The sequence below is a fragment of the Gymnoscopelus braueri genome (genome assembly GCF_963280865.1).
Source record: "Gymnoscopelus braueri genome assembly, chromosome: 10".
Classification (NCBI taxonomy): Eukaryota; Metazoa; Chordata; class Actinopteri; order Myctophiformes; family Myctophidae; genus Gymnoscopelus; species Gymnoscopelus braueri.
Window position 1 is genome coordinate 36,074,751 of NC_137611.1, and position 27,500 is coordinate 36,102,250.

Consider the following 27,500-nt stretch of genomic DNA (forward strand, 5'->3'; position numbering starts at 1 on the left):
AATTCTAAATAGACTCTGCTTTGGCAAAAACTCTCGATTTACATGCCCATTTGGACATCTCAAAGTTGTCAACGGCATTCGACAGATGGACACCTGTTAACAGCAGGTGTATCAGGATCTAGAAAACACTTTGATGTAAGGTGTAAAGGCACACAGCTTCCCTGGTGTTGCAGTGTGAGTCAGGAGTTCAGGAATCAAATGCAGGGCAACGGGCAGAGCAGATTTGTGTACAGCTAATTTAATAACACACAAGGTTCAAGACTATAGGGTAAAGTGTCAAAGCAGGTACACACAGTATCATAGTTTTACAAACTGACAAGAGACAGATGGGGATGAGACCAGCTTCATAGAGGCAGGCTGATGACGGGAGTGATAACCTGTTAATACTTGACAGGGAACTGCAGAACTGCTGAGGGAGTGGAGACAAGTGTGTTACTGGGACTGAGGTGAGAAGGGAAGGAATGTGGAAGTGGCCGAAGGAGAGAGGCAGAGAACAGAGACGAGAGAGTATTGCAAAAGACTCTAGCTAAATTCCGATGCTCAAATTTCAGCCTCCTTGCATCCTAGATCCTCTAGCGCAGGGTTCTTCAACAGGGGGTCCGCAGAGTTACGCCAAATCTTTGTGTTTACATTAACCACTTGAACCTTATCCCTATTCTGAGGAGAACTTAAGCCAAAAATAGTAGATCTACAAGCTCACAACGCCGCGCTGCAAGATGTTGTGAGCTTGTAGATTGGCTATTTTCGGCAAAGAGGTTTGGTGTTGGTCTATGAAATCTATGAAAATACTATTTTATACAGTATGTAGTGGGAGTCCCTGCTTCATCTCTCTTTCAGCTAGGGGGTCCTTGGGCTGAAAAACGTTGAAGACCCCTGCTCTAGTGGGACCTGGAAATTGTTCACATCCCAAATGAAAATTTTCTTCAGGAGGAGTCGAGAGCGAGCAGAAGGCTCCCCAAGCCGCTTGGAGTGAGGATCAGCGAGGATACATCAGTTGTATCCTTCGTGTCTCCTTTGCTGATGTTCTTTTTTCTTTTTTCAGAATGTGTGATGTATTTTCCCGTGACATAAAAAGATCTTCTCCATATGACGACCGTACTGGCTCCGTAGCGATCCAGCTGTGTCACGTGTAATAAGTAATTACCGTCGCTTCAAAATGATGTTGGCTGAGTGAGGAGCGTTCACATTCCTTAAAGTTAACCAGGTCGATTCTTCCGTCCTCGCCTCGCCTCCTCGCTTTCGAAATGAATGTCCATGGGCTGGAAAACATGTCCAGAAGGGGCAGAGGAGCAGACCATGACACCTGGATGACGGGATTGTAATTGGATAGGGCAGAAACGTATCATACACATGTAAATGCACCCCAGAAACTTTAAAGATCAGATCACCCAAACCACTGCTCCATGTGTAAACTGCACCTACTGTTGCTTTTAATCTTGCCTCATGGTGGCACCTATAATGTACACATCTGCATGCTATTGTTCTAACATCATGTATACCCGCTACTATATTTGTATGTGTATCTTTTTGATTATTGTCTCCGCCAGGCCGAAAGGCATGGCGAGAGAGTATGTTTTACCCTCCGTCCGTCCGTCCGTCCGTCCGTCCGTCCGTCCGTGTGTGTGTGTGTGTGTGTCCTGTCCATGTGTTACCAGCTAATCTCCGGCACCGTTGGCCCGGTCACTGCGAAACTGTGCACACACACTCCCTGGATGCCAATTCAGAACCTCTGCCTCAAATTTTTCACATGGGCCTGTTATTGCGCCACCTGGAGGCCGATTTGTGCAAAACCCATTTTTTTATATTACTCCTACAGATTTTATCCAAACGTCAAGCAAATCGGTACACAGTATCTCTATAGTCATGTGATCAACACGGATCTGTCCGATTTCCCATATTCCATCCTCATTGGCTAAGGTTGGCTTCCAAAATATGCAGGATTGGTCCGTTTTAAACAAAATGCCTCAAATCATGAACGCAGCTTGCGATTTCCGTGAAATTTCACAAACACATTCCCACTAGGCCAAGGAAGAAATGCCACCCTTTTTCACATTGGCCTGTTATAGCGCCACCAGCATGTCTAATTTAGCAAAACACATTTTTGGAACAAAATGCCTCAAATCATGAATGCAGTGTCGGATTGCCGTGAAAGCCCTAAGAATAAATGAAACCCTTTTCACATTGGCCTATTATAGCACCACCAGGAGGCCACAATAACATACCTGACCTGGCGGGAGACCTGTGCTCCGAGGAGCACTTTTTCTAGTTTGATCTGTTCCTATCCTGTGTCTTTCTCCTTGCTCTTCCTCTGTCTCTATCGTCCTCTCTCTCACAAAAACTACAAATGGAGCGTGCACAAAATAAAGAAATAATAATTACACCCACTTCTTTATAACAGTAAGTTAGTGATGTAACAGTAAAGTTGATTCTGATTCTTTAGCTTGCACTCTCTAAACAAGAGTGTGGGAAAATAACACATTGTTGTACTTAGTGATGTTTTTGATTGATTGATTGATTGATTGATTGAATACTTTATTAACAAGCTTATTAACAGTACAGGTAGTACAGTCAAAGGTTATGCTAGGATAACACAAAAAGCCCCAAGGGCTTGTTTCCATTGTGGTCCATTCAGAAGTAATTCACACTTGCAACTGTGAAATCTGTCAAATGTCACTTCTAAAAGAAAAACAAACAAGTATATGAGGGTGGACAAGCTCCCTTTTTTGGAAGTGTGGAAAATGTTCAGTTGGGTATAGGTCATTTTCTGAGTAATGTCTCTGGTGTTAGAGGAAGTGCGATCGTTAAGATGTAGGCCTAGTTTCCCCTGCAAAACTTTTAATAGTTGTATTTATCACTGGGCTATCCCCGACTTCAATCAAAATCTTGACACCATAGATTAACCCAGATTAATCCACTACAACCGGGAATGCATCTGTGTCATTTTAAGATTTTTTGGGCTATTAAAACATAGCAGATATACAAGCCCATAGCTCTTTGAATACATGTTTTTTTAAAGCAAACATTTGTAAAATATTTTGTTCCCCCCCAGAAGCAAAGATCTGAGTTACAAATGTTCGCTTTAAAAAAAATATATAAATATATAAAAATGTGCACACATTGTCACGATTCTTTTTCAAAAATAGCAGATCTACAAACTCATAGCGCGGCACTCAGTGCCGCGTTATGAGCTTGTATATCTGCTATTTTTGAAGAGCCAAAGAAATCTAAAATGACAGAGATGCGTTCCGGGATTGAATGGGTTAAATAAAGTTGAATTCAAGGTTGACATTTGTTAAGATGTTTCTTACAAACACAGGTTCACGTTTGTGAAGTAAATCCTGGCTGAAGAGGTATACAGTAGGCCTAGTTTGCTCACTCACCCTCACTTTGGCAGGTATTGACAAGCACTGTGAATTAAGGTGAAGCATTTACAGTAGGGCTTGGCAGAGAGCCTCATAGGGGAGATATTGAGGCCGGTAATAATATATAAGTGCATTTACTTGTGTAATCTAATCTGTAACTAGGGTGAATGAGCACAGACAGCAGTTGATTGTTTTCCTTCTGATTTGACTTGTAATGCTGTAGCGTTTATCAAAGGATACTGTACACTGCATACAATGAATAAAAAATTGCCTCATACTTCATATTAATATTTTATAGAAACAATATAGAGACAAACAGTATATTATATTATATTCCTATTATTCCTATATTATTTCTTCAACAGTGAACTAGAAAAAAATAACAATGAAAAGTGAATGAAAAGTTAATTGTTCTATTGCAATATTTTGGCTATGGAGAGAAAACTCTTTTTTTCCATGTCTGACTTCCCATGGTGCTTTATGTGGGGTGCTGTCTCCATGTCATCTAAATGTCATTGTGATCACAGACAATCACACTTAGTATTCTTGTCAAGAGGTGTGAGATTCAGAGCTGCAACTTTGGTTTCCTGGACAGTAAAGCTGTCACTGAATTAGCTCCAAGTTTCTTAACCACAGACTAGCACTATGCAACGTCATAATTGTGGGTTTATCCAGTGGTGGGAAAAGTACTCACATGTTTTACTTAAGTAAAAGTATCAATACTGCAATGTAGATAATATACTCTCTCTGTTACAAGTAAAAGTCCGGAATTAAAAATGTAGCCTACTTAAAAAGTACAGTAGTATTGGTATCAAAATGTACTGCTGCAGGGAGTTAGAGGGCTGTGATAATAAAACAATCTACCACTTGGTGATCTCTCAAGAAATATTTTCAATTTGCAAGGAAAATATAAGGATCGCTGTTTAGTTTGATGGGAGCTCTCTAGGGTCTGACTATTGAGCAGGAAGCAAGCTAATTAGCAAGTTTCAAAAACCTTAGTAAAAAGCAATTAAAAGAACAGAGTTGTAGCAGACCTAGGGGGTGCGGGGGGGGGGGGTTAAGTCATAAATAATGCAGAATGTGACTGCACTACATCAATGTGACCAGAAGGTGGCACTGCCAGTCATCACCCCCGTTTAAAATTTTAACGGTGGTGATGACTGCCACCTTCTATGGCGTTTTCTAAAATCACATCGGGCCACATTGGACCACGTCGCACGCCTTAATTGGCCCGCGAAACACCAATTTGACAACGCTGGTTTAAAATGTGAACGGTGGTGAACATTGCTCCAAAGTTTCACAAAGAGACTCTCATTGGGACTAGAGCAGTAGACAAACAACTAATTCAAATGTCATTGTACTGACAATTCACATATCTGACTTGTAGCACAAAGACACTACCACCTGCAATCCAGAAACTACCTTTCACTCAGTTCACAATCTTATGGCAGCCTACCTGAAAATTAATGAGTCTCCATAAATCGATTGCACAACATTCAGTGTGTGAATTTGCATAGGCCTACCATTTTTTTTATTAGCATTATTACTCTATTGTTGTTGTAGTAGTAGCCTACCTATGTTTTTCACTATTTGAAGATTGTATTAATTATTATAGACCATCTTTCAATAGGTTTAGGCATTATGGTTCTTGAAAAGCAAACATCCCAGATGCAGTAATGTATGTTTGCATGATTTAGGGTGTTGTATGTAGACTGAATGTATTCAAGTGTGTTGCCCCAAACTTCACATATTTTGTGAAGTTTGTCTTGAAGATGACATCCTTTTATACAATAAGGCAAGAGCTAGAACATGGTTGTACGTCATCCGAAAGCCCCAACTCTGAGCGTCATCTGGACAGCTGACCATATCATGTTCCACTGGGCTGCCATTACAATTACAGCTCCACTGGTTGTACTGGGAAACTCCCAGTGTTAAAGATGTGATGTAGCTGTATAAACATGAAGCAGACCGTTTGCTGAAAGGCAGCATGCCAGCTCAGGTGAGAAGTCTGGCTATTCTTTCTCAAATTTTTCACATTTTGGAGAAACAAAATAGCCAATTTCACATTGAGGTGCCACGTCTTCCTGTATCCCTGCAAAGACTCCATGAACAAAAACAAAAGAAAGGATTTCATGACTAAGATGAATGTATGTCCCATTTAATGTTGGCAGTAGAACTATTTGAAATGTCATATGAACTTCATTCATTTACACTGTACTGTATAATTTGATTGACATGTGTAATATTTTATTTACAAGTAATACAAACATCATTAAGAGGATGATCTTCACCTAAAAATCAGAAAGTTGTGACACTTAATAAAATGAAATGCAATTTCATTCAAGGAAAAAAGAAAAGAAAAGAAAAGAAAGAAAAACTGTCTGAGAGAAAATAACATGAAATGCAAAAACAAACAGAAGATGGCAACACACAATGGCTATATTCCAGCATATTAATCAGTGGAAAAGTATCACATATACACTATTATCCTGTGTTATGTCTTAGTGTATTATTTCCAAGCAGGGTAACAACCCAAGTACATTGTCACTGTTACATGCTTGCACATTGATCACGCTTGTCTATTAGGAACACTTTAATTTATAATATATTACTGAGCACTGTCAGGTTAATCCACAGGTTAACATACTGAATAAGGCCATTTTAAAACTGAAACGTTACCCAAATAGCTCGTTGCACTCAAGGCAAATTAATCTTAGCATGCTTTTCAGAAAGACACAATTGTCACGGTGCAATAAATTTATAATTACGATTGACAAACAAATCAACAAGCATATGGAATAAGAGAACCAAACAAATATGACTGTTAATTCAAACGAGCAGTAGTTAAACTTTACAACAAAATGTGTTACTTAGGTTTAAAAGTGATACACTTAAATGAACTAACTGATGGCAGTTGCCAATACATGCGTAGCAAGTCCAGAGGTGGGTAATGAAGAAATGATTGAGCGGCGTAAAGGATCATATAATAAATGAATTAAACATTTTCCTCTGTTCAGTCAACTCTTCATAACTGAGGAAAACCGTCACAGGGATTTAACACGTCACACATCAAGCTTAATTCATACTTTGGCAGGCGGTGGCACGTTAGCTTGAAAATCAGCTACTTTCAGCGAACAGCACCATCATTCAAAGTATAAAGTAGGCTTGATTTTGAAACATCCACCATACCAGTTCTGATGAGGATAAAAACAAACAATTCAATTGTCCCCTTTTCAACAAAGAGTTAAGCACTGTAATTACACACTGAACGCTTGAGACGAAGGGCATTCAGAAACAGAAACCACCCTCAGCTTGATGGTTCATATTTTGCATATATTTTATATTGGTCCATCTGTCTCCCCGTTGTCCATTCGAGAGTCCAACGCTAAGCTAGCTTCTTAGTCTCATCGTCTTTTTTATCATCTCAAGGATTGAATACAAAATAAAACAATTTGAATACTATCGACATGCACGTGGCATTACTCAGAATAGGACATTGTTGGAAAGGATTAAGACAGGCACGACAACCTACTACATCATGACGCAGTGAAGAGTGATATCTAGTCACTTAAAACGGTAATCAGAGTGAACATCACCACAATAAAAGACACTGATGAACCCCAGGGGGAAATCAACTTGTTTTAAATGACCTAAACACAGAGGGTTGGGGAAGGGCAAGCACTCAAAGTTTGTCTTTAGATTAAAAAAAGGCAATTTCTTTTGCCATTATTACAATTGTTTGGGTCATGGGAAAAACACGTGGGAGAAAATAAAATAAAACTATTCAGTTACAGAGGTGACATCTCCAAGATCCAGCTCAGTAAAGAGAGAGAGAGAGGGAGACATATAGATATAATCATCTTCTCCCTAGAAAAAAAGGACAAAAAAAAAAAGAAGAAAAATCCCCTAATTTTTTTTCTCTTTTTAAAATCTTTGATTCGTAAAAATTACAGTCTATTCAAAAGTCAACCCCAAAGCTGTGCATAACACCAACATAAAATGGAAGATTGTTTTTTTTTGTCGGCGTCTTAAGGGCCGACTTCATAACCCTGTTCCCAATGATGCGAGTGACTCCAGGATGACAGATGGAAGGAAGGACCATCCACCCAAATAGTCATGAGACCAATAAACAAAAAATATTTCACGCTAAATGTCTGTGAGCTACATTTATACACAATTTATAACCTTAAGCAGGTTTGTTTGGGATTTCTTTTTTGTTCCTGTTTTTTTTTTGTATATTTTTCAATGTTTTTATTTTTCCATATATTTTCATTATGAAAGCAGAGCTATTATTTCAACACCGCGATAGTACTTCACGTTTTTTTTGTTTTGTTTGTTTTTTCTCTTTTTCATTTTCTAAGATCCACGCCATGTAATTTCCTCATTGCTGCATTTACAGTAAGAAAAGTGATTAGAAAATTCTGGTAATAAAATCTCAGTTAATGCTGATTTGTTACTACACACTTAAATAAACAAATTCTCCAAAGTAACGGTTGCAAAAGTAGCATATCAGTAAAGAAAAAAAAAAACAAGTCAAAATCTAAAAACCAATCTAGAAACAAATGACCCAAAAAAACAAAACAGGAAATCATATACTATGTATAATGAGAGCCATGCTCTTCAAAAAACCTGTTCTTTATTCAACATATACGGGTATATTAAATAACAATGAGATACAAAATGAGAAAAAAAGAAATCGAAAAAAGAGAGCGAGAACTTTTTCTTTTTTTTCCCCCTTTGCATTTTACATACAGTCCATAAAAAGTTCAGGAAGGCAAGAAAGGACGTGGGAGGGGTTTGATGGGTGGTTGGTAGTCGTGGAAGTTGAGTGACAGGGGAAGGGAGCCAATTGCGTGCTGGCTGGGAGGAGGTGGGGGGGTTTGTTCATCTCTTCCTGCGACAGGTGCGTTTGTGGTCGGCGTGCCAGTGCTCCTGCTGACATTTGATGGAGCAGTACGAGGTGTTCCAGCAACAGTGATACATGGCCTCCTCCTCACAGTTATAACACTAGGAGACACAAATGCACACAAGGCACGTCATGACTACAAAATGCCATAGCGCTGCTGTTGAGCGAAAACCGCATAATGTCCAAAACCACAACTTTTCAGCAAATAGAAAAAATAAATAACCTGTGTTCCAATGGATCCAATGTAGTTATTATTTAGTCTTATGCTCTTGTTAATACTTTTAATAGGTTCAATATTCATAAAACCCACAGACACTTAACCACTGTCACATTTTGTCAAATTGTGAAAATAGCCCATCTAGAAGCTCACAACCCATCGAGTCCATGTTCCTTGGTGAAGGAAATGTACGGTGACAGTACGGAGATAATTCCGTCGTCATAACTGTCATGTGTTAATGTTCACCGATCTGTCTTCAGTCTGCCCCACAGTCTGTTGTTAGCAACACTGCTAGCGACTTGCAGACTGTACAGTACTAAACCCCCCTTGCAATAATATGACAATCAGTTTAGTTATTCCACTTATGTGCTATGTAATGTGCCAACCACTCCAGGATATCCTAAACAATGAACTACTCGCGTCGCCAGCTCGTAGTGTTGTCCCATCGTATCCGTGGATAGCTTTCCATTTACTGCTCTGTGCTCAGAGACGGTCTAAGCCCGTCTACTGTATTCGGTAATACATACATGCTAGGGATGTCACGGTATGCAGTGTTACCAGGTGTTCGGGCACACACCGAGTACGTTACTTGCACACCGATACGGTTTTATTATTATTTTTGAATAGGCTACAGTAATTTTTTTAAGTTCATTTCCATGTGGCACCCATGTTCTTATAAGCATGTTATCAATACTTTAGTCAGATAACAGGTGGCACAATTATTATTATTATGAAGAGAAGTGACTGACTATTCTACCTACGTCTCTGCACCCAGGGCTGCTCACGTCACCAGGCTTTTAGCTACAGGCAGCGGACACAGCGCTGTCAGATTTCACTTACCGGGGATTGGGGGGGGGGGGGGTTGGGGGGGCTTCCAAAGTTGAGTTGAAAGCTGCATTGAACTCTCTCACTACGGTGAGCTTATACTTCCATGAGTATGAGTGCTTTATTTACTTAATAACCTGTAGTGACGATGTGCTCTCAATTAATGTATTAATTAATTTAACTTATTATGAGTTTCTGTTTGCGTCTTGAACAACACGATGAAGGCTGTTTGAGCTGAAACACATCCATTGTTGCTCTCGGAGAGGAAAATACCGACCTAAAGCCTTGGAAAGGTTTGGTTTCTGGATCATTGCCAGGCATGTCGAGTAGGACACCTTGTAGTTGACAATATTAAATTAAATAAATAAACTCCCAAACCTTTAAATTGACATCCGAATGTCAATGTAACAAACTAACCTTCAAACATTCGGGGCCAGCCTTATTAGATGATACACCATTATTCCATTACAAAAATTTATTTTGATACATTTTCATAGTTTCACCAGTATAACTTGTAACTACGATGTCTACACTCCAATGGTGTTGTATTGTGTGTGTGTGTGTGTGTGTGTGTGTGTGTGTGTGTGTGTGTGTGTGTGTGTGTGTGTGTGTGTGTGTGTGTGTGTGTGTGTTCCCACTCACCCACTGTTTCTTCTTGGTCTGAGAGATGAGCTGTTTGTGTTGAGCAACGATCTTCTTCACCTCCTCCACTAGCTCCTCTTTACACTTCTCCTTCACCTGTTTACATTTTCTCTCCATCTCAGCCTGGGCCCCCGTAACTGCCTTGCTCACTGCCTGCCTCTTTTCCTCCTCCATCTCTGAACGCAGCTGCAGCAGACAGAGACACACACACACACACACACACACACACACACACACACACACACATTTGTATTACTATACTCGTGTTGTGAGGACATCCAACATTTTAGGACAGCATTGAAAATATATTGAATATTTTCCTTATTGCAAAACAACCATTTACTTGGTGAGGACCAGGAAAATGGTCTTCACATTCACAACAGTCTATTTCTCAAATTCTACTATACTCGTGGGGACATTTGGCCCTCACAAGTATAGTAATACAAGTACACACACACACACACACGCAGAATGTAAGCTCTCAGTGCATTACAGTACATCTCTGCCGACAATTAACTGTAAAGTGATTATGAGCCACTAGGGGGTGCTGAGATCACAACCCTGGTCTTCAGAGAACCCCTGGTTAGCACAGCTGCTTTTCTATCTTACTAACGAGTAGTAGTATATGTGCGTAGTTTAACAGGTGTAGAACCACAAGGATATGCTGTATGTTAACCAAATAATATCACTTACACCACCTTTAAAAGTACTGGATCTGACTTTCTCCCTGCCAACATGGACCAGGACCAGTAGCGCAAGGCTTTGCTTTTACAGACCATGGTCAAACATGAAACAGTTTGATCCCGTGCCCATCACTTTGACATCCTAAGTCCCTTGCAGATCTGCTACAGTATGCTTGGTTAATGTTCCCCTACAGAATATGGATGCTGGGGTTCAAGTGGGTAAAATGCTTTCACATTTTTAACTTCACACATCTAGCTTTGTAATTTTCAACGTATTTATTCCCTGCACTAGCTCTCAATGGGGTGTTCAGGTCACACACACACACACACACACACCTTTTCCAGGGCTTCTCGAACCACCCGCTCCGTCTCTCTCTTGTTGTCCTGCTTCATCATGTCCTTGACGTCGTTGAAGATCTTGGTGTACTTCTCGTGACACATGTTCTGACAGGCTCCATCACTGCTGGTCTGGGTGCTGCGGTGCAGGGTGCGAGGCGACCCCCCGCTGGCCTTCTTGGTCTGCGTTGAGACCGACAGCTTCTCAGGCTGCTGGGGGGGGCACGAGGAGACGGGGATCTCCTGGCTGGAGCTCACCGCTTCCATCTCAGGCTCTGGATCCTGGGTGGGATGGAAACACAAGAGGAATTTAGAGGACGAGGAGTCTGTCTCTGTCCCTTTGTGTCCAATTAGGGAGATCCCTGATCTCTCCCAAGTTGGTGCGTCATAGATGACTGACATCATAGACTGGCCTCCAAGTAATCTGATACATGTTCTGCTAACCCTCTAACTAATAAGTAGTTTAAATGAGTTTGAGGTGTAATTAACACAAGGGCTTGAACGCAAAGGGTGTAGAATTTTACACAGCTTTACATTGATTGTAATTATTTAATTAAGTAAGTAAGTAAGTAAGTAAGTACATTTTATTTGTACAGCACTTTTCACAGAGAGGACTCACAAAGTGCTTTACATACAGCAGAAATAAAAACAGCAAAAAAAAAACATTCAAATGATTAGAAACAGAATTATTGTTACCGTTGTGACACTGGGTTCCTCTTTGGGTTCAACTGGTTGATTGCGACGGCTCTTCTTAGCCTTGGGTTCCTGACTGCCTTTGAGCTGGACAACACAACACAGGATGACATGATTAACAGTGGATGGGTTCCTCTGATCCATGAGAGTCAAAGTCTACAAGTGATGAACATGATGGACAGCTGTCAGAGTAGTTTAATATAAAGGGATAGTGCAGTTCTGTACATGTCATGCGGTGGTCAGTCCACCAGGTGTCACTGTCTCACTCCAAGACACCAGTAAACTTGTTAAACATCACAGAAGCAGTGTCAGATTTTATGTTTCAGTGATTTTAGAGGTACTGGAGGTGTTGTGGGCTGAATGCAATGAAACCACCAGCCATACCGCCCTCTGGGGATTAAGACCTCCATCTTTTAACCCATATCTATCCTATCAAATCCTACCGAAGTGACTCTAGCAACGTTTCTACAGTCGATCACATTAAAGAACAGAGAAAGGGTAGTGTATGACACATTTCCCTTCAAAACCTCCCTCTCTAGGGATTAAGACGTTCATCTTTTAACCCATATCTATCCTATCCGGTCAAATCCTACCAAAGTGACCCTAGCAACCTTTCTACAGTCCATCTCATTAAAGAACAGACAAAGGGTAATGTATGGCACATTTCCCTTCAAAACTGAGCTCCCATATCTACATGCACGCTTAACTAGCTGGTTTTCTTTTGCACGTCTACCTTTTTCTGTGGAAAATCTGAAAAGCAGGCAGATGCACACCTCAAAGGTTCTGTGGAAAATCTGGAAATGAGCTTTGCCTGTCTGAAAGACTAGCATGAGTTGTTATAACACCGTGTTCTTATACCCCGTGAAACAAGCCCCACATCTCCACTTCCTTCCTGTGTCCACTTACGTACGCCATGAAAGAGAAAGTCTACACTTACATGTCGTGCCTGTTCGTTGCTTGTGGATGAGATGCTGGACTCTGCCTCTTCCGTCCTCTCCGGCCGCTCCACCACCTTCCTGCTACTACTACTACCACCACCACCACCTCCTCCTCCTTCTCCTCCTCCACCTCCCCCCCTGCTCCTCTCCTGCTCCTCTTCTTGCACTACGTCCTCCTCCTCCTCTTCCACTACGTCCTCCTCCTCCTCCTCTTCCTCTCCCAGCTCCCCTTCGTCGTCCACCTTGGAGATAAAGCGACGTCCGTCCCTGTAGAAGCGCTGGTACATCTCTAGCTCATCACAGGCCTTCTTCCAGCCGGCGCTGCGCTTCACCTGCAGCTGCTGAATGCTCATCTTGATGTCCTGAATGTTGTCTGCGGGAATCCACGCTCTGGGAGAGAGAAACAGGAGAGAAGAGGGATAAAGACGGATGGGATAGAGAGAGCAAGGAAGGAAGATTAGAGGTCTTTCCTGAAAACTTCCTCCCAGTATTACGTGGTCCAGTATCACCTCCCTCCCTGTATAATGCGGTCCCTTACCAGTACCAGTTCTCACCTCTGGTGTTGGTGTCCAAAGAACCGTACATCCACCTGGTTGTCCTCTCTCTGGAGGACCTTAGCCGGCCAGTAGCCGAAACCCTTCATCTTAGCCCATACGATCTCATGATTTGGAGTCTGTACACACCAGGGATGCAAACACAAAAGAAAAAAGATAAATGAAGGTAAAGGTATAGGTAGCCTAGTTTTGTAAAGATGTGACAAACGACTGCTGTCATATGTATCCATGAATAGGAAATCCCATTTGTATTCAGATCAATAAGAGACAGATGGTATGTTTTTCATTTACAGAATTATGACAAGCATGACTACTTTGAAGCCCATGGCACAGTGGTGTGGCCACTCAGCTTTATGTTAAGCAATGTTTTGGGGTATGAATGTCATGCGAAGGAATGATGGCAGCTGATCTGAGGAGACACAAAGCAGGGTCTGGTTACTCACACATGGGTAGCAGAACCAGTTTTCAGGCCTAGCGTTGGACAGGTAGAAACAGTTCTTACACAACATCAACTCGTTTAACTGCAGGGGAAAAAAGGAGAGATAAAGAGAGAATGAAGGAGATGAGATGTTCTTGTACATTTATTTAAATGGAAATACATGTATTTTATTGATAACACATTCAAGTGAAAGGAGAGACTGCAAAACAAATTGTTATTTTCTACAGTATATAATATACACACTCTCTGAACTAATACATGAATTAAAATGAACAATGTATCCTTCCTTTCTGTATATGAATCCATAACTCACTCACTCACTCCAATCCATCCATTAATCTTTCCTTCTGTCCTTCATCCCTCCCTCATTCCTTCTATCATCCCTGTCTTCCGTCCTTCCATCCCTCCCTCCTTCCGTCCATCACCGTCTCATTCCATTCATCATTCTTTCAAGCATCCTTTGTTTCTTCTTCCCTTCCATCCTTCCACTATTTCACCCTTTATCCTGTCTTCTTCTCCCACCATCCTCCCTCCCATCTAATCTATCCTTCATTTCTCACTCCCTGCTTTCCTCGCTTCCATCATCCAACCTTCCATCTTGTCATGTCTAAGTAAAAAGTCTTAACCTCCTCACTCATTGGTCACTACAGTGAGTATAGTTGTTTTACCTCATGACACATGTCGCTGTACAGGATCCGTGCAAACTCTGCTTGGTCGCTGTGCACTGCAAGAAACAACCATCAATACAACACTCAGAAATCAAGCACACTGATCTCCAATTGCAAATAAATAGTAGGTAACAGAATTTATCACCACGACATTACAGTAATTAATTGTTAAAATTACCAATCAACTTTTATCTGTTGCTTCTGTGCTCTGTGATCAAATAACAAGTAGTAGTGATTCAATGATCTCTCATTGTATGAGGTACAGTATTGGGACTTATCATGGACAGGTAGCTATAAATACCTAAAGCAAAAAAAAAAAGTTCAACATCACTTTAACCACTCCCCTCCCCCCCCAGCATCCATATTCTGGGCGAAACATTAGCCAAAAATAGTAGATCTACAAGCTCACAACGTGTCGCGGCACATTGTGAGCTTATGGATGAGGATCGCCAAAGAGATTTGGTGTAGATAGAAATAAGCGGTCTAAGTGCAGAGCCAACTCAGTTTAATAAGTCTAGCGGGTTTAAGTGGTTATGGACTAAATTTGTATTTTTTTAAATGATGTACTTTCACAAAAGCACGACTGTCACAGTGTCTAGAATTTGATCAAATAATAATCACTTTTCTATTCTAATCTGCCATCTGTTACCAGTACAGCTTGAGTACTGGTTCAGACATAAGGTTTGAGTTTAAAAGTGAAGATAGAACTGGAATTAAAAGAGAAAACATTGTCATGTGCACTATTTCCCTCTCAATCACCTCCAAACAAGATGGCCGTATTGTGAACAATCAGCTGGGCATCTGCTTTAAACTCATCAGAACTCCTATACTTTCCCTCTAACAGGTTCTGAGGGAGAGAGAGAGAGAGAGAGAGAGAGAGAGGTGGACAGAGAATGAGAGAGGGCAGATGAGAGGCGGAGAGACAGAGAGAGGGACAGAGAGATGATTGGAGAGAAGCAAAAATAAGCACAAAGAGCTCTATTCATATGGAAGGCAGAAGTGTGTGTGTGTGTGTGTGTGTGTGTGTGTGTGTGTGTGTGTGTGTGTGTGTGTGTGTGTGTGTGTGTGTGTGTGTGTGTGTGTGTGTGGTCATAACATGTGAGGGGTCCAGGAGAGGGCAATGTGGCACACACAAAGACATACAGTCCAGGAGCTGAGAAGTTTTCTAGGCAGTTTTGCAGAGTAGAGTGGAATGGTCCAGTAATTACTACCATACGGCACAAACTTGGAGACCAACACATACATACATACAGTATATACATACACAGACACACACACACACAGACACAGGGCCATAGAGGTTTACCTCTTGGATGATGTTGACATCTGCTGCCGTGTGAACCAGACGTCTGTACATGGGATGTTTGGTGTCTTTACTTTTCTTATTCAGATCCACCGCCTGGATATGGAAAAAGAGAGAGGGTGATGATAAACAATAAAGTTTTAACATAATGACTTGAGGCATATTGTACTAAGTCTTGTGTAGTAAGACGATCTGAAATCTCGGCCTACCAATATGTCTGGTGACACCTAACTTCAGGTAAAACTGTGTGGAAACAACTCAGAGATTTAAAAGATAAAAGAAGCTGCATTGCAGCACCAATGCAAAGACTTTAGGGCGGTCCCCTAAATTTAGATGACACCAGGGGCGGTCTCCTGAATTTAGATGTCACCGGGGGCAGTCCCCTAAATTTAGATGTCACCAGATGTATTGGTAGTTGGAGATCTCCAATCGTCTCTGGATACGCAAAACAAATACTGACCCGGAAGAGGTAAAAGAGAAGGATAGATTGAAGATGAAGGGAGAGATGGTTCTGGAGCAGGAAGGGCGGTAAAAGAGGGATGGAGACAGAAGGGAGAGAGAAACGAGAGTAGGCACCAGAGGAGGAATAATGAGATTTAATCAAATTCGTATTGTGTACGAGGAGCTGACAGAGATATTAGAGAGAGGGGGAGATGGGAAGAGATAAATGACAGAGAGGGGAGGAGAGATAAAGAGATGAAAAACTTGCAGAGTAAAGCCTAATTTATTATTTGTTGCACAACGGTGTCACAATGCATTGTGTTTGTACATCAGTTATTTTTGGCACTGCGCCACATTTTTCACTGCTAAATCTGTTATTTTCTGTTACATTTTCCACTTGCAAAGTAATTATTCTCAGCGATAAATCACCTTTTCTACTTGTAATTGAATTATTTTTCATGTTTTTCATTCATAAATCGATCATTTTGGGCGATTTATTGTGCTTTCCGCTTATGAATCTTTTTTTCTTCTTCTGTAATACATTTTGTTATTTTTGGCTCCTGCTTGTAAAACTTCAGATGGAGCTGTGCAACGAAGCATAAATTAGGGCTTTAGGAGAGGAAAGGAGGAGTAGAAGATGAGAAGGGGTTGATTAGTTGTATTAACAGCATTCATGTACAGCAGTAGGAGGGATAGAGGGATGCATGGAAGAGTAAATAGATGAAGACAGGATAGAGATTTAACATTTTATGGCATAGAAGAGCAGTGGGACGGACGGAGAGAAAGAACGAAAGAAGCTAGAGAGGAGGGATGGATGGAAGAGATGGGATATGAGAGATAAGGGAGACATAAGGAGAGAGGGGGGTTAAGGGGGGAGGGGAAAGGGGTGGATGAATGGAGTGATAAGAGGAGGTATAAAAAGATTTAGTAGCACTTTTATAGAGTACAAGGGGATTATGGGTAAAAGGAGAGAGGGAGATGGAGGGAGGGTTGGAATGAAGAGGGGATGATGGGGAAAAGACGGAGGGAGAAGATTTAAAGCCACTTTTATAGAGTGGAGAGAACGAGCGAAGGACAGAGGGAGGATAGAGGCAGAGAGAGATGGCAGAAAAATTAAAGGCAAAAGATGGGATGAAGGAAAAGAGGAACAAGTAAATGAGAAGGAGGAGAAGTGAGGAGAGGGAAAGGGGGGTGAGGAGGAGAGAGAGAACAGGAGAAAGAAAGAGAAGGTTAAGAAGGGATGACAGGAGACAACAGGAGACAGGAGGGTAGAAGGGAGGGACGTAAAGAGAGAAATGAAGAGATATTAATATTGCTATAGAGGAGGAGGTGGTCAGGAAGGAGAGAAAGAGAGAGGGAGAGATGTGGAGATGGGGAGGGGGTCCATGGAGAGATGATGGTAGGAGAAAGGGTAAAAGAGAGGAAGTATGGTGGAGGAGAGGAGAGGGAACAGAATGAAAGGGTGATGAAAGAGACGAAGGGAGTGTGAGAAAAGGTAACTAAGAAGGAGAAGAACAGATGGGAGTGAATGTGGGATGACAAGAGGGACGGAGAGAGGGAACGAGGGGGTGTTGAAATGAAAGAGGGATGAAACGGGGGAGAAAGGGGAGAATGGCAATATATACTGCAGAGATGAAGATTTACTGAATCCATAAACAGCAGAAAGAAGGGAGATGAATAGAGGGGGGGATGGGGCTGGATGGATGGAGGAACACAGGAAGGTGGACGGTAAAGGAGAAAAAAACAAATTAAATAAATGGCTGCTGTGGGCCGTTACTGGACCTTTGATTTAAACCAGTATAAAAACACGGATGCCAGCCTCAACACACACACACACACACAGTATGGATGTTTTTCCAGCCGCAGAGACCCCAGGACCTGGTACATTTCAATATTCACCCGTCATGCTGGTTTATGACTTGGTTTGCCTTGCCTACCAGTCGGATATGAACGACCTTGGCACACTCAACCAAGACAGCAATTGACCGAGTGACTCAATATCAATAATGTGACAATCTTTTCTTCTCCTTTTGTACGGTCTGTATTTGTGCCTCTTGTAATGTTGCTTGTTTTATGTATGGGACTACAGATGGAAGTTAGCATTCTTGCTTAATCCGGTGTATTTACAAAATAATATAAAAAGGAAAACAATTGGGTATAGGTGCCTTCAGAAGATAATTATACCCAAGAACATTTTGAGAAATTAATACTATTAAAGATGATATGATGACCAGATAGGTAGAGGCATTATATGTTCATTTCACTTTGCTAGAATATCAAAGCAAACCTTCCATCTTACTGTACCAACCACACAACTGGAGACTGACTCTGTCAGCATATTGTCACTGTCGGGTGGAAACCAGGTATCTCCACATTATTATAATAATGTTATAGATCGATGCTATTGGTCAAATTGTTGGTTTTACAAATATTTTACTATACTTTTTATATATAGAAAATAGCCGTCACGATTTGACATGATCTGCTTTTTTCACTTTTTATTATTTATTATGCCTATGCTGACATGCCCAAAATAGTGATGTTAGATTGAAAGTGGTTAACCAATTAAAAGTATTAGAGCTTGTAACTAGAATCTAATAACTCCAATAGGTTTTTCTTTTTCCCCCATTTCTTGAAAATCTACGGTTTTGGACATTTTCTACCCGACAGCAACGATATGCAGTACGTTAGGGCTGCAAGTCTGGACTGATGGCGCATTATGCAGTAGGTTAGGTCTGTCAATTTATGCTTCGAGTCAGTGACAAGTGTTGACTAACGTGTCGCACCACATATCATGACGTTTGGAGCTTTGAGTATTCATACTGAGAAAGTCCTCTGTTGTTTTGACGTAATCTTTGTTGTCATTTAAGCAAAGCATAAATTGCCCTTAAGTCTGTAAGACTGATGAGAGAGCTGGCTGTGATCATTACACCTTCACTCTGTTTCCCGCTCTTTTCTGAAAAACCCTGCACTCAAAGAGGACAATAAGGTCACTATGAAAGTCTGTGTATTTATGCATCTGACCAAGGAGGACTTATCCCACAATCTACACATCTTCTTCACATCTTTGGTCAGGACTAAATATGTATGAACAGCAATAACCCTGCAAAATGTACACACCTTGCTGTGAACGACTTAACCACAACAATTCTTAATTATTTCAAAAATAATTATAAGCTCAAGAAATCACACATCGCAACATGTTGTGAGCTTGCATATAGACTTGTAATTGGAAAAATAAATAAAATTGCCCATGGCATGCCCAAAATTGGGCATTGCATTTTTGACTGCAGTGTAGAAGAGGTTTTTTAAATTGAGCTGCTAAAATATCAAACTCTTGTGAATGCAATCTCTCAGCTTGGGTAACAACGTAGGCTACTAGTCTTTGATAGTCTAGGACAGTGATTCTCAACATTTAATGTCGAGGACCCCAGTTTCATATGCCATTGTGTTGTGACAACAAATGTGTGTGTGCATACGTGTTTTCTCACCCTCTCTTTCATCCGCTCAACAATAAAACGCAGGTATTTACGCATGTCCTGTCTGTTCAGGTTTTTCTTTTTACTTCCCTGCAGATGGAGAGAGCGAGAGAGAGAGAGAGAGATGGAGGGAGGGGCAGAGATAGAGAAGAGTAGTCAAGAGGGGTGAAAGAGAGAGGGCAGGAGGGGAAAAGAAAAATGTTAACAGTTAAAGAAAAATAAACATTTCAAATGGACATAATCTTTTCAAACACTCCAGTCACATTTAAACCATAACACACACACACTCCTGTGAGGTCAGCGGGCTTTTAGCTGAATGCAGTGAACTGTAGAGGAACTGACCTCTCCCTGTGGAAGGGTCTCACTGCCTGGCTGTCTCTCTCTCTCTGTTTTCAGCTGCTGTATACATCCAATTCACAAGAAAACAAAACGTTTTAATCACACTTTTGAAGCATTCTAAGAGAAAGTCATAAAAAAAGAGCGCATTTTGATAATCGCTTGGCTGGTATGGAGATAACGAATAAGCCACCTGAACACAGAATGCAACTTTTATGTCAGAAAACACATCGATTGGGTGTTCCTGCCCACCACCATGGAGACTAGGGTTGGATTCCACCACGGTGCCGCCGGCTTTGCCAGGCACTCCGACGAACACAACTGGCCGTGTTCATGGGTGGGAAGCCAGCAGAAGAGGCTATTCTCTATATAGCATGTTCCTCTGTGAGCATAACACCCTCCAGGTGAAACTCCTCACTGACAGGTGATACGAAGCAGCTGGTAAATCCATGTGTATTGTAGAAGATATTATTGTCTACACCCTTCGCAGACCAAATAGCCGATTCGGGGATTAAATTAGGAAAATAAAATAACAATATTTTTTCAAAAACATAAAGAAAACACATCAATGACAGGAACGGAGGGATAACTGAGGATTATCAGGTCAAATGAGAGTGGAATATTGTTATTTGGAATATTTATGTATTGATGCAACATGAAGATAAAAGCCTTTTTCTTTACACTACTAAGTAAGTTATCAAATGTATACTTATTTATTCTTTCCAAACATACTAGACTCTGAACACCCAGAGGTTGGTTTAAACCTTCCCAATTTCAGATGTTATTTTCTGGCATCTCAGTTGGGTCCGTTATGGATTTGCTTACCTTCTGAATATAGTGAGGACAGATTGTTTTGACTGAATAACATGAAATGAATATTACCCTCTGGAAAATTATTCCTCTTTTGGGTTCAAAGAAAGATCTCTATTCAATTCATTCAATTAAGAAACTATAATTTTTAACACCTTGAATGACAGGAATTCCACACAGTATGACGCATAAATTAAATTGCTTAGGAACACTCCTCTATAGGGTCAACCTAACATTCCGTATCCATGGCATAGGTGACAGAGCTCTAAATAAAGGGATCAATAATTATAAGAAAACTGCTGGAGATCTACAGTATATATCAAAAAATGTTTTTTCCAATTGTCAACAAATACCTGTAAAATGTATTTTACCAAGGCTGTCTATTAAGCATAAACAAGAGACAGAATCTAGAATTCATTTATGATTATGTTGATGGTATTAGTTTGTGTGGGGGGGGGGACACAAAATGTATTTGAAATCCTCTACATCACTTTACATCTTTTGCACATAGTAATATATCCTTGTTTGCATACAATTACCCCCCATTCCCTCATTCAATCGCTCTCTCTCTCACACCCACACACACACACACACACACACGCGCGCGCACACTCACACACACAATCTGGCCAGGGCATCTGATTTTATCAGCTCTACTGGTGATGAAATGAGGAGATGGCCTGTCAGCAGCAAAAGGAGGTACTGGAATACAGACAAGCTCGATGGACTGTAAAAGGTTGTCTATAAAAGCTTTGGGAGACAGACAGACACAGACATTGCACGTGGAACGAGCTGCTGATCCAGGGCCAGTAACACAAAGTGAGGAGAGCCATACCGGTAGATAGGTTTGGCCGATATATCTGCATTATTTGACTTTTTTAATTCATCAGTATCAGCATCCTTGTCTGCCCCTAACAGTCGTGCCAAAAGGACTTCAGCATCGAAAACGGACCAGAAATGTATTTATGTTTTTTAACGTTAATGGTGGCCAGTGGTTATGGTAAGGCCAGTGATCATGACATTTTACTCTAAGCCAACCCCTGCCAAGTTGTATATTTCACCAACTTTATTTGGGAACATAGGTCAACACAAAACACTCTGAAAAGCACTTTTATAGTGATGAAACTGGGATTAAAAGTTAGTTTTCCCTTGTGTTCGGTAGTTAGAAAATGTTTTAAATGCTAAGGATTTTTTTTTGTAGAGTCAAACCTTACTTTTGATACCTGGCAGGGAACAGACATAAAACCCCCAAAATCTAGTTATCCTTTCAAGTACCTTTGTGTGTCCGCACACCCATATACGGTACACCAATTCACACACACACACACACACACACACACACACACACACACACACACACACACACACACCACCTACCCTGCAGACCGCACAGTGCCAGTGGAAGCCCCCGTCTCGTGGTTTGTACTCCTCTGAAAGACACTTGAGGTGATAGACGCGGAAGCAGTTTTCACACGACAGCACATCGCCCGGCAGGTGGCACTCGAAACAGTACCAGTCGTGACTCTCCGTCTCCCATTCCTGCACAAAACACACACATGGAACACCGGTTTGGATCACCCCCTCCCCCACCAACCATACCACCCCAAGCACACCCGCCCTTAGGTCCACCACCACCACAAACCCTTTGAGACCAGCCAAGGAGGGAAGTTAATCTGTTCAGCCACCAAAACAACATTTTGGACACCGGCAACATTTTGCAAGGTGATTGCAAAATGTTGGTGTGAGAAATGTTAATATTTGAGAGATTAAAGGGAGCTCTCTTTGATTTGTCAGCTGGCGATGCTGCCTAGTAGCAATATAATATAGTGTCACTGAATACCAATAGGTGTGGAAAGCTATGTGCCAATGCCAAATTGGCCGATTCAAAACTTTAGTGTTCCACAAGGGCAAATTTGTTTTGCAAACAGACCAATGCAAACATTGCATGCACTTATCAGCCTTTTCTTGGCTGATGTTATCTTCCCACCTTGAAGCTAGGTCTCTGCTATCTCACTGTACCAGTACATAACTAACTAAACTAAAAAAACATTACAGATGAAGAGGTTCATTCCAAATGAAGCATTATCCATCACCTTTTTAAAAATAGACCGCTTCTCTTACAATGTTTTCTGGCATCCAAGTAAAGCCGCTCTGCCAACTGTAACTGTTAAATGGTACAATCTAGATTAAGACCTTCAGAAAACAGGAATGTTAATATATATATTAACAAAATATATATCAGGAGGCAAATGTTTTCCCCCAAAAGAGATGTATAAGGTTTTGGAATGAACCTCTTTGATATCAGTTTCTATTAGGAATAAAATGACTATACAATATTAGGTTGAATGTACATACTTCTCCCCAGCATACACAACTCTTACTTACTTGCCCAACCTGTTACTACCATAAACAACCTGACACCCTAACACTGTAGATGGTAAATGCAATGGGCATCAGAGTGGTACAACTGTTATCACAGATGTACCTTAACCAATCAATGTCATGGGTTCGATCACCACAACAGCCATTGCTCCATCCTGTCAATATGTCCTTGAGTAGAACTCTGAACACCTCCTGCTTGCTGAATGTAGATCAGTCAATTATAATGTATTGCAAGGAAGGGATGCCAACATTCTTGAGACAAATTAAGACACCTACGCTCCATAAAAGTGCAACACAATACCATCTATTAAACCAATACACAATGATCTGGAATGTTTTCTCAAGCCTACAAAGACTTTTACTTCCTGGAAATTGATGATGTCAATAACCATACGAACCATACCAACTCCGGCCACTAAACATAGCTCAGGTCAGCACTGCTTAGCAACAATCTTAACACCAGTAACTACTTACTTATTTGCCTAACGCCAGTTCCTCAATAAAACGACTGAGCAAGCCTTGAGGTGTCTAGGGACACTGCCCTCCCCTTGTAGTTACAACCTGCATCTTAAAAATAAACACCAGTTCATTGAACATCCACCCCAGGTACTAAAAATGCTAATTATATAGTCATGTTGAACGGTAAAAGAAAAGTATGTATATTATACAGGCCTCAACAATAAACAGACAATATATTTAAGTATGTTATGTAAGTCCACAGTCATGTTACATGGGAGAACATAAACAACAATACATTAGGGAAAGCAAATACAGGCTGACCCACTTCCTGCTCCCACCCCGACTAATTAACCTCATAGTATCCACTATGTACATACATTTTTAAAGGGGAGAGAAGTCCACTCCCCTTGCATTTTTCTTTATTTAGACTTCAGAGTAAGCTGAGATGGTGAAGTTGAGGCATAAAGCAAAAGCACTGGTCACAGAAGTCAGATTTGATCTTAGCTCAGCCAATGGTACAAATGGGTCCAGAGATGGAAGTCTGAACCACTTAACTCTATAAACGCCATTGACTCGAAAACGCGTCAATAACTACTTAATCCACCCACGCCATTGATGCGTTTGACGCGTTGGATTTGCGTTCATTGTTTAATCTCTGATCGCGCTATGCTGCTTAAAATTCAATGTTATTCTCGAGTTCCACTTACTTCACCCATATCTGCATCCGGTTTCATGTCCTGGGTTCCGTTTCCGGTTTTTGATTATTTTCCCCCGGTCATTTCGTCCAAAATAGGTAAACAAACGGTTTTTCACACGGTATGACGGACAAACGGACAGTTTCTCTTCTATAATCTATGGTCTGGGTGACGATCGGTCATCGCCGTCGTGCATCACAACGTAATTTTGACGATCAAAACAATCTGGGAGGACGTCACATCCGTTTTCATGGTTTTCCCTGTCTAATGGCTCAAGAAGGGTGAGAGAGACACCAGGAGCTGATCAAGCTATCATGTGCTGCTCTCTGGTGGCGGATTTGTGCGGCGTCTTTAAAAAACACTCTGATCAATTATTTTCATGAAAATTTTCAAAATATAAAAATAAAAAAAACACGAAAATTGCTGGCAATGGGGGAGTACTTTATGAAAATACTCTGGCAGTCAAAGAGTTAACCATCAATTAGCATTTGACTACATAATTAAAACAGACATTAAGATGATGTACAGACGTATACTAGTAATATTTCCTAGAATGTAGTCCCCTTCTAAAAAAATCTAGCGTGGAACAGCACTCGTTGTGGTTCTTGATGACATGTGAGCAATTAGGAGGATGCTTCATTGCATTGCTTCAACCTAAGTACCAGTTCTCTGTAAGTGCGCTAAAGTGACACTAAATCTTTACAATGGTTTAAAGGCATTCTGGCAGCTCTGCTGGTTAGCATGGAAACCAGAAAGTCACAGGGCACAAAGAGTAGAAAAGTGACCCTTATTTTTAAGAACACTTTTTGTATGCAATCAATGGAAGCGGCTCATGATTTTGACTCGTTTGCTGGAGTTCCAGTAGGAACGAACCACTAGAGATCATCATCCAACTACGGTAATCTGCAAAGTGTCAAGAGTCCAACTGCACCCCTCACAGTCTGCTGGAGCGGCTCAGACTGACTGTCACAGCCACATAAAACAGCCTAAAAGACTGATGCTTTACCATCCATTTCTGGAAATCTTTGTATTTCTATGGTTTTGTTGGTTCAATTTGGTGCATAAATTATACGTATATAAATCTACAAGAGCAGCACATATCCCTTTCTTAATCTCTTTCTATGTCTGTCTGTCTATGTATGTCTTTATTGTCCGAGTCTCTAGGTCAAATCATCAAATTCGGATTCAACAAGTCAACACACTCCTTTCACAATCACGATCCTGAAATCTGGACTCACCATATAAATACAGCTTATTATTAGCTGGCACATACCAGATCAAACACCACCATCAAGGCCACAAGTAGTTTCTTAGAAAATCATCATGTGGTAAGGCCCGAAAATACTGTGTGTATGTGTTCAATTATTTATCTAATCAGAATTTAAGCTCATGATAATATAACGTACAGTGCATCACCTCAAAATCTCTGTAAATCTCATATATAGTCATCACATGTTAACAGTCCTTTATCAAACATCCAGTCAATCGATTTAATCACGCAGCAACCCTCTTCACTCTAGTGCTGTAAATCGTTTTTTTGTCAATTTATTTATAAACTTAATCTGTAACTGAAACATTTCTAGAGTTTTTATTAAACAATACTTACTCTGGCCCTTTTCAATCCTGCACCTGACGCATTTGTTTATTTTGTGCAGGATTGAAAAGGGCCGAAAGTATACAAAAAAACTAAAAAACTAAAACTAATAAAAAACTAACTAAAACTATTATCCAAAATAAAAATAAAAACTAGCAAATCCGCTCTAGAAGCGAATTAAAACTAACTGAATTAAGAGAAGAAAAACTCAAAACAAACTAAAACTAAACTAAAAAGAAAAATCCAAAACTATAAGTATTATAACCTTGACTATGTAAACAAAACCTTAAACATAAGTAACATTAAGGCAGATGGGGGTACAATACAAATACACAATTATAGTCTTTAGAAAACTGTGCACCTAGTCATGTCAGATCCTGCCTCTTCCTGTCTACAGACTCATGAACTTGAACTAAAAGGAGCAGCACTAGTGTCTTCAGTCGGTCATAGTGGGGCTAAGAAGTTGACAAGCCCAAACAGCACCATAAATAGTCATGGAGGACAAAAGCAGCAAAGACAGCTCCATGATAGATCTCCTCCGCGCCACCAAGGGCCCTGATGTGAAGCCAAGCCTGACAGAAACACTGGAATACAGTGTCTACATACACACACAGACACACACCGATACGGAGGACATACACATATCAATATTGTACACACATTCACAAAACACAGAGATACACACACACAGATGTACTGTATAGACACACTTGACAACCCACAGGTGCCATATGGGTTCTGTCAGGTATTAAGAGGTATCTTCGCTGCTGCTGGAATGGTTTGATGAACAGAAAGAGTTTTTTTGGGAGATCGGAGCCTGGGAGAGTCTAAAGATGTGTTCACACAAGACATGCAATGTTTTTGAGCGAAGCAATTCAATATTAAGTCAATGTAAAGACACATCATCAAGCAATATTTCCTTCTACACCCAAAACTAAACAAATCATGCAAGTTGAAAAATGTCCAACTCTGGGAAGCGAACAGAGCAACATCCGATGTAGGATACAGTTGGAGAAGTAGTTTGTTGTTGCTACAGTGTGTGTGGATTTCCTGAGATAATGTATATGATGCAACACGGAATGGACTAGTGAGAGAGAATTGTATGTCTCGGGTATAAGTACATGTTGTGCTCCCTTGCTTTCCAAGCTTATAAAACACACTGGTGACATAAACATTGCCAATGCTGCCACCACCAAAGTCACAACATGTCAGCTGAACTGAGCGACAGCTCCCGCGATTCAAATGATGCGGGAGGGTTTTGGTTTTAACATGAGCCACAGAGCCAGGATGCCTGAAGTGGGCCAAAGACAAGATATCTTGAAAAACACAGGCTTTCAACACTGATGCAGGAAACCAGGTTCAAATCCAGGGTAGAAGAGGAAAGTTACATAGCGCTGCCTTAAGTACCACAACTATAAGCCACAATTTGGTAACATGAGTCAGAACTTCACACAATTTGGTACACATCATCTGTGGAGTCATGTGATGAAAACATATCAAATTGTTTTTTTTAAAAAGAATATAGGCCTATATTCAATATTGTTTTGATATATTCATTATTTGATGGAATGTACAACTTTAATTGTGTACTGAAGGGCCTCAATAGAGCGGACCACCAGAAGCGCCTTCACTTCTACCCAGGGGCACCACAAGTGCAAAAGGTTGAACCCTATGTCGTAGAAACGCAATTTTCCCCCAGTGGATTCCTTAGGCCATGGTAGCTGCAATCACAATTTAT

The 27,500-nt window shown here is 40.9% G+C and overlaps 1 protein-coding gene across 1 annotated transcript in view; it reads right to left on the minus strand.

The window, feature by feature from the left end:
* Positions 1–5,504: 5,504 nt before the first annotated feature.
* zmynd11 (zinc finger, MYND-type containing 11) overlaps positions 5,505–27,500 on the minus strand; it is a 32,352-nt gene continuing 10,356 nt past the window's right edge. The window contains exons 5-17 of the mRNA XM_080440949.1: positions 22,010–22,171; positions 19,829–19,885; positions 19,499–19,576; positions 15,570–15,662; positions 15,023–15,110; positions 14,264–14,319; positions 13,600–13,677; positions 13,157–13,275; positions 12,602–12,992; positions 11,668–11,751; positions 10,972–11,253; positions 9,953–10,138; positions 5,505–8,369 (exon numbers count right to left, since the gene is read on the minus strand). Coding sequence (XP_080297075.1) covers positions 8,247–8,369; positions 9,953–10,138; positions 10,972–11,253; positions 11,668–11,751; positions 12,602–12,992; positions 13,157–13,275; positions 13,600–13,677; positions 14,264–14,319; positions 15,023–15,110; positions 15,570–15,662; positions 19,499–19,576; positions 19,829–19,885; positions 22,010–22,171 — 1,797 coding nt within the window. The 3' untranslated portion in view covers positions 5,505–8,246. The remainder of the gene's footprint in view (positions 8,370–9,952; positions 10,139–10,971; positions 11,254–11,667; positions 11,752–12,601; positions 12,993–13,156; positions 13,276–13,599; positions 13,678–14,263; positions 14,320–15,022; positions 15,111–15,569; positions 15,663–19,498; positions 19,577–19,828; positions 19,886–22,009; positions 22,172–27,500) is intronic.